Source organism: Euprymna scolopes, chromosome 7 (assembly GCF_053919585.1).
Source record: "Euprymna scolopes isolate OS-2025 chromosome 7, ASM5391958v1, whole genome shotgun sequence".
NCBI classification, from domain to species: domain Eukaryota; kingdom Metazoa; phylum Mollusca; class Cephalopoda; order Sepiida; family Sepiolidae; genus Euprymna; species Euprymna scolopes.
Genome location: NC_136488.1, coordinates 94680660 through 94689093, shown reverse-complemented (window position 1 = coordinate 94689093; position 8434 = coordinate 94680660). Strand labels below are relative to the sequence as shown.

General features: G+C 38.2%; 1 protein-coding gene across 1 annotated transcript in view; it reads left to right on the top strand.

Annotated features, from left to right (window-relative positions):
* Positions 1–5108: 5108 nt before the first annotated feature.
* Positions 5109–8434, top strand: part of LOC145279844 (ciliary microtubule inner protein 5-like) — a 135966-nt gene continuing 132640 nt past the window's right edge. Inside the window, exon 1 of the mRNA XM_080131287.1 lies at positions 5109–6006. Coding sequence (XP_079987413.1) covers positions 5972–6006 — 35 coding nt within the window. The 5' untranslated portion in view covers positions 5109–5971. The remainder of the gene's footprint in view (positions 6007–8434) is intronic.

The following is an 8434-nucleotide window of genomic DNA, read 5'->3' as shown; positions in this document are numbered from 1 at the left end:
TATATATATATATATATATATATATATATATATATATATATATATATATATATATATATATATATATATATTTCGGACGATATCAAAACATCGTTAAACTCACTACTCGTTCAAGCAGCCGCCAATAGCGTAATGGTTAGAAGCCTTGACTGCCGTATAAACGGTCGGGTTTCAATCCTGGCTTGAGGTAGTTGCCTGTCTAGCCGCACTGATGAGCTGTGAAACAGCGAAACAGTACTGTATGTGGATGACTATAGTGCTCCTCACCTTGAGTTGAGCATATTGAGAAGTGAAAAACGAATTACCATTAGCATATAAGCGACGCTCTTTGTGTAAACAAATCGAGCGGAGGTATTTCGGACGATATCAAAACATCGTTAAACTCACTACTCGTTCAAGCAGCCGCCAATAGCGTAATGGTTAGAAGCCTTGACTGCCGTATAAACGGTCGGGTTTCAATCCTGGCTTGAGGTAGTTGCCTGTCTAGCCGCACTGATGAGCTGTGAAACAGCGAAACAGTACTGTATGTGGATGACTATATATATATATATATATATATATATATATATATATATATATATATGTCACTTTGTGTGTTTGAGTTCCTTGTTTATAGGTTCCAAAACGGCTCAGCCTATCTTTTGCAAATTTAACATCAAGCTAATTTATATGTCTGGCAGTGTTCTTAAATATGTTTTGTATAAAAATTCATCCAATAACTATCGAAAATCAAAAAAAATTAGATCTTAAAATAGCTTTTCTCCCTAATACATAAAAAAGGATTTTTACAGGGTAATATTTTTAGTTACACCGGCAAGGGAGATAATAAAATGTCAGAAAAAAATTTTTCTTAAAAAAAAAACAAAACAAAAAACATATTTATTACAATCTGAAGATATAGCAGTGGTAGAGCATTAGACTACAGATCAAATGATCCCCTATTCAAGCCCGGGTGTACCTTGTGATATTAATAAGTGCGGATGGTTAGGGATTAAATAAGGACACGAAGAGAGTGATGAAACATGTTTTATTCATCAAGTCTACTGACTGGAACTGCTCGACGGTGAGCCCGAAACCAGAAGAGGAGATATGGGGGAGAAGTGGGAAGAGGACTGAATGTGGCTTTCAATACTAATACTATAACACCCCCTTCTCTATTGAAGGAAAAGTACATTGGACTTTAATGGGCTGGCAGCAGTTTGCGGGGAAGGGGGTGATAGTCCATTTGTTCTATGTCACAGGTCGAGCCTCCGTATAGATTTGCTGGTCCTGCTTGATCTACTCAGTTTGGCAGCCGTCAATGGAACTGATGGATAGATGCTTGGAATGGTTGATACGAGGGGCGTGCAGTAAGTAATGCCCCTGACCCACTTCCCACTTTCTAGCTGAAAATTTGCATGTGCAATGATTTATATCTCTACGGGTTATGTGGCAAATTACATCTCTGAACTAATTGTGGTTTCTGTTTTACAGGTGTTTGAACTGAGTCAGGTGTGAAATGGAGCCTGTTGAATGTCGAGCAGTGATCCGGTTTTTGTATTTGAAACAACGCACACCACAGGAGACTTTTGATGAAATGAAAGAAACTTATGGTGATAATGCCCCATCATACGACCTTGTAAAACGCTGGCATCGTGAATTCAAACATGGCCGGAAGTCTGTGGAAACAGCTCCCAGACCTGGTCGCCCACTTCTGCCATTGATGAGGCATTTCCGTCAAGTTGTCGCCGCCATTTTGGAAGATCGGTGCATTACTATTCGCCAAATAGCCCAAGATGTCAAGATTAGTACAGAGTCTGTGGAAACTATCATTCATGACCATTTGCATATGCATATGGTGTCTGCCAGATCGATTCCCAGGTTGCTCACACCATTCCAGAAGCAAGAACGCGTATAGTGCTCGAGGATGAATTTGGAAATGTGCCAAGAAGATGAGTGAAAGTTTTTCAAAAGACTGATTACACAGGATGAAACTTGGGTCCATCACTATGATCCAGAGACCAAAGCCTAGTCAATGCAGTAGAAGCACTTGGACTCATCACCTCCAAAGAAAGCAAGGGTGCAGCCCTCCACTGGCAAGGTCATGCTCACAGTCTTCTGGGACCAGGACGGAGTAGTGATAACAGATTTCCTGGCAAAGGGTACCACAATTACAGGAGCCTATTATGCTTCACTTTTGAGGAAATTAAGGGAAGCTATCAAAATCAAGAGGCGGGGCAAGATCAGCAAAGGTACCCTCCTCCTGAAGGACAACGCTCCAGTCCATAACTCGTATGTCGCCAAATCAGAAGCACGGGCATGTGGTTATGAAAATACCCCCATCCTCTCTACTCTCCTGACCTTGCACCCTCTGACTTTCACCTCTTCCCAGCCATGAAGTTGTTTTTGAAAGGAAAGCGTTTCCCAGATGATGCAGCCTTGATTTCTGAAGTCACTTCGTGGTTGGAGGACCAACCTGGGGTGTTCTACAAAAACGGTCTCCAGAGCTGCATCAAACAATGGGAGAAATGCATAACTCTGGGTGGTTCCTATGTAGAGAAAGATTAATAACTGTGCCAAGTTTCGTTGCTCTACTGCTATGGAAAGTGGGCCAGGGGCATTACTTATTGCACGCCCCTCGTAGGCGACCATCGGCTAATCTTGGGCCTCTTACTGGCATAGTGTTGTGAAGGTAAGGAACTAGGTTTCAACAAGTTTTCAGTTGATGCTGGCACTTCGTGTTGTCTGCCTTACCCTTTGTTGTCGATTTCTGTGATGGATTACGCCGCTGGCAAGTTTTATCAGGTATGACCTTGGCTCATCAGCAATCTGCACAATCTTTCTGGGTTCACAGAGTCTGGTTCTTTTGTCACGAACATGAACCTGTTGACCGGTATATAACTGTGTGTGTTGATGGCTATTCTTTCGGTCATACAACCTTTTGGTTTTCTCGTTGCTCTTGTTCAGCTCTACCTTTGTTTGTTCATCCCGTAGTTGTTGTTTCGATACAGTGGGGTCCTCACGAATCTTCCATTTAGTAACTCTGCTGAAGATTTTATTTGAGTTGGTAGCGGTGTGGCCCTGTAAGCCATCATTGCTCGATGTCTGTCTGTGTTTGTCTTTCACACTTTCAACAACTTTTTACAGATACCCACCATCGTCTCTGCAAATCCATTTGACTGCGGATGATATGGTGACGAGCTAGTGTGCCTGAAGTTGTAAGATTTGGCAAAATCTGCAAACTCTGTACTGGAATATTGTTGCTGTATACTACTCTTGGAACGGCTCGTTCTTCGAACAGGAGTTTCATTTGTCAAATTACTGCAGTTGATGTGGTCGAGTGGAGACACCATTGACGGAGTGGGTGTATTACTGGAGGTACTGACAGGTCAATCCTAATGCTATACTCCCCTAATAGGCGCTCGATGCCTTTGAACACGTCAGGAAATTCCTCGAGTATGCGCTTCTGGTTTTGATTTTATTGCTGCAGTTGAACTGGTGTAGTCTTGCTCAGATATATTGGTCCCTATTGTAAAATTAAGGGTCACTAATCCCAGTTTCCTAGAGGTCTGGAGGCCAAGTAGTGCGCATCCATTACTTTTTACCACGTGGAAATTGACGCTTGTAAATTTATCGCCATATCTGATTCCTAGGCGATATACACCCACTTGGTTGATTGAGACACCACCAAAGGCCAATCGTCGAATTGGAGTGTCTCGAAGGTGCACATGCTTTAGTTGTTTGAAATGGGATGAGTTTGCTCATGGCACCTGTGTCCAACTTTGCGTTTATTTTTATTTGGGATCTTTTGTTCTCTACTCACAATTTTGCATATACCTCTATAACGTCTTCTGGGGTATGGGATTTTGCTATTTTCAGCGCTGATATGATATGGAAGTATGCCTCTGTTGGTAAGTGGTCGTCTTCTGTGCATTGTTATATTGTGAGCATTTCTATTTTTGGAGGGTTTTCGTTAATCTTGGAGGTCTGTCTTGTTTACAAGTAGAGTATTTCGTGTCTCCGATGCGGCAAGCAATTGCAAAATGCCATGTCCTCTGGCACTTCCCACAGGTTTTTTCGTTTGCTGGTCATTCGCCACTGTAAATGGCCTATTCCACAAAAGTAACAGGGATTAGACGAGGACGCGAGGAGAGTGATAAAACACGTGTTCTTCACCGAGTCTATTGACCAGAACTGCTCGACGGTGAGCACGAAACCGGAAGAAAGGATATGAGAAAATAGTTGGAGGAGGACTGCATGGGGCTGTCAATACTAATACTACAATATACGTCACCATTTTATTTTATTTATTTTTCTTATTAATAAGTTCAGTTTACGATAAAAGGAGATACTATTTAAAATCGGCGCAAATCATTTCTTCGTTTGCATATTCTAAAACTAAACATTAATCAAATGTGACTTTTTCAGGGCATTCATTGTCAACCCCAAATACCTGATATTGTAAACAAATACAGACGGAATTTATGAACGGCATTATTATTTTATTTATTTATTTATTTATTTTGCGAATTAGTCCACCGGGGAAATTATTTCTCATAATATATGATAATCAATAGAGAATTGATTCTATATAATAATACATACGCAATCTTCATAAATTAAAATATCATGTTTAAGTGTATTGTATGACCGAGCAACGCCGCCGCGCTGCCAGCTAGTATATATATATATATATATATATATATATATATATATATATATATATATATATATATATATATATATATATATGAAATTCTTAATTTTCTTTTGAAGTCGGCCATTACAATACCTACCTCTCTTCAAATTTGAAATAATATGTCGCTACTTGTTCGTGGCCAACTTATTATAAGGTCAAGCTTCCTTTCTTTTATTAATTTTTTTTTTAGGTTTTATTTATTTTGTTCTATTTGAACTTTTTTTTTTTTTTCTCAATCTTCGTTTCTGTCAATTACGCCAAGCTTGATAAAGTTAATCGCTTTATAACAATAGCGAATGTTATTAATACCAAAACCATTGCCAGCTTGTATAAATATGACCACGTGACCAATACGGACGCCAATGACCGTCTCCAATTCAGCCACACACGAGAGCCCAAAGCCGTCTATTTTTTTCTCTCTTCTTTTATGCCGACAACCAATCGCTCCGTACTGTTTCACAGATAACGATCAGCTAAGCCATGTAACACAATTCCTTGTCCTCTTCCCTACACCAGTAAAAAAAAATGAAATAAATAAATACACGTAGATCTTGTGGCATTAGTGTATCGATGTCAGAATGCGTCAAACGAGCAAAACTACAAATGAGCTTTGGATTGAGCTGGCTTTGATAATAGTATTTCCGTGGGCAGCAGTTATTTGGTGTTTCGAAGAAAAAAAAAATCGACTGAAACGATTAGTGGTATTTCAATGTGTTTATAATTTCTTTTTCTTAATGCTCGGCTGGCTTCAAATGGTTTGAACAATTGGACTCCCGTCGTGTCTAAACGTCTTCGCAGAGCTTGCTACCGCGACGACTACTTAACTTAGTCGATATGGGCAGCTCATTGGCTTTTAAAGAAGATAAAGTGATATTTAATTAAACATATCGTCCGGTGGTTATTGATTCTATATAGATTAATTCTTACGTAAAACAACAAAGGAATTCGATCAGTAACGAGACGCTCTTATCACTGGACAGAAGGCACGAAGTTTTAGGACATTCAAGGTTTTAAAAAGAAGCAAAAAAAAAAAAAAGCAGTCTGCTTTATACGAAACTTTTGTTTGTAAAAACATAAATAAATAAACATAAAAAAAACGAAATAACAACAAAGGACAAAAAAAAAACAAAAAACAAAAAAAAAAAAACAGCCTTGATGGTATTTGATTTAATCATAAAACAGCGAAAATTTAAGCGTGAGAGACAAAACAGGAGTTATTAAATTCGTTACATCTTTACCCGAGGAATTATTTACATTTATCTTTATTTCCTCAACTGTTTATCAAGTAAGAAGATGGCTAGCTACAGTATTCAGGGTGGCGTCAATCGGTAAGTATCAATAAATGATTTAGGGTAATTTTATGGATCCCTCCTGTTTATTTATTTATTTTTTGGGTGCTTTTGAACTTCCCTGACGGGAGCAATTCCGTTTCTTTTATACTCCCGTTTATATTATCTCTTCATTTAGTATTAGTAAATAAGTAAAATACGGACCGTGTTGAAATAATAACGTAATTATTTACAACCTCCAACCTGTATCTCATCGCCGAAATGCCGCATCTCTGTGCCTGCTTAAGTACTTTAATTGAATGTGTTCTGATAAACCCGTGTAGCACTTGTACCCCTCTATGTAAATACCCCCGACTAACCCAACAAGCAGCAAAATCCCACCCCATTCATTGTTGAAGTCCTTGGATGCCGGAAAGCCTTCTACTCTAATAGTGCCTACACTCGCACTGTTAGACTTTAACCCCCCCTCAGTATCTTGCTTCGTTGACTGTTGATTGTACTGTAAATTAAATGTTAATACAAACAGACATTTCGCTGCCCAACTCCCTACATAATGTTCCTGTAGCTATGGTTCCAAATAATAACCCCTTACGTCTAAGTTACAATATGCCTTGTTTGGGTGAAAAAGGGTAAAAAAAATTAGAAACCAATTCTTCACACGGAGAGAGGAAGGCGTTTTGTAACTATTTTGTACTTTCACCTAACATGTTAAACAGATACCGTAAAAATATAATCACACTTGAAAATTCTATCTAAAATATAGCACGGTTCGTAAACTTCACAAATACCTAATTTCGTATGAGATATACATATACATAAAGGCATATGTGAGTAAATTAAGTAGTTATATATATATATATATATATATATATATATATATATATATATATATATATATATATATATATATATAACTACTTAATTTACTCAGATTAATATACGAAAGTATAGATTTATGCGTAAACTTTAAGTATTTACTTCAAAAGTGCTCAATACGTAGGTAGAGCTAGTTAGTAATTTATAAAATTAAGATACACTGAATATTCCGCGTTTCATCCACTCTAGGAATCTTCAGGCTTATGCGCACAAGACTGAAGAGTCCTAGAGTGGATGAAACGCGGAATATTTAGTGTAGCTTAATCGCCATATATATTTTATAAATTACTATATATATATATATATATATATATATATATATATATATATAAAGGGAATGCTCGTCCTTTTGTTGATTCTCCGTCTTGGGACATGAAGTCGTTTACCTCTGTAACTTTTTTCGTTGATCTTTGTCTTTTACGTTTTAGTGATTGAAATAAGTGACGGCATTTCCAGTTTATATAAGTATTGTTTTCGTTTTAAGATGCTTCTATAGCTGGGGACTTATACGAACCCAGATGTTTACAATTGTAATTTACGGAACAATCCAAAAATGAACGAAGCAGTTTATGATTAGAAAATCTCGGGGGGGGGGGAAACGACATTAAAGTATACTAAAGCAAAGCTAGGATAGGTTAGAGCTGGATCAAAAATATTGGTAAAGGTAATTAACAAAGCCCCATCTCCCTTTTTCCTCGTGTCGAGAATAGGTTCCTAAATAATAACGTTATTCGTACTATTTGGCTTCTTCGGATTACTGTTTTCATCTTGAGTGTTATTCGCACAACGTTTCGGTCGATGTAACCTCCGAACTTCTTCAGGTGTATTTTGTCGAACTCTGGAATACGTACGGCATTTCGAACGGGACCCTTTATTTAATCCACGAAGGTAGCATGCTTTCGTCCCATAAACTTTTTTTTCCCGGGAGTGGGGGTGTCACCATTTATCAAGGCCCAGAGGCAACTCTAAGATAAAGGTTAATGAGTTCCACGTACACAAGGTAGACAAGCTCGTGATGATCCGTAATGGTAGAACTTGGATAGGGTTTAATTATTTAAGAGGACGACACAACAAGAACTTATTTACATTAGACTTGAAAACAACGATGTTATAGTCACCTGGGAAGCAATTTCACGATATTGTTTTTCACAGACGGACAGTTCTATGAAAGAAACTTTGTTTATGCAATTTTTGTTTAGTTTTAGGCACATATATAGAGTAAGAGAAATTACAGAGTATTTGTTGCAAATGTTTTGCAGGGGAAAACCATAGATTGAAGTTCAGTTCAGCGCCTGCCATGAAAATAACAATAAATCAGAGATAGAATCACGACGTCTCTTCTGTGAGAAAGAGGAAGTAGGGAGGTGAAACCATTCACGAAAACTCTCAGCAGTTCGTCTGCTAGATTTCGAAGACGAGTTTGTATCATGTCAAGGCAGGAAAGGATGCTCTTAGCAGCTCCTCCCCAGATCTGTCAACAGTACTTCATATCGGGACGTATCTGGCTCTTCATCATTAATGTCATATGCAGTCTCTGTTGATTTATTTATCGCCCTCCAACGGCGGGATGATGTGACACAACAGTCGGAAA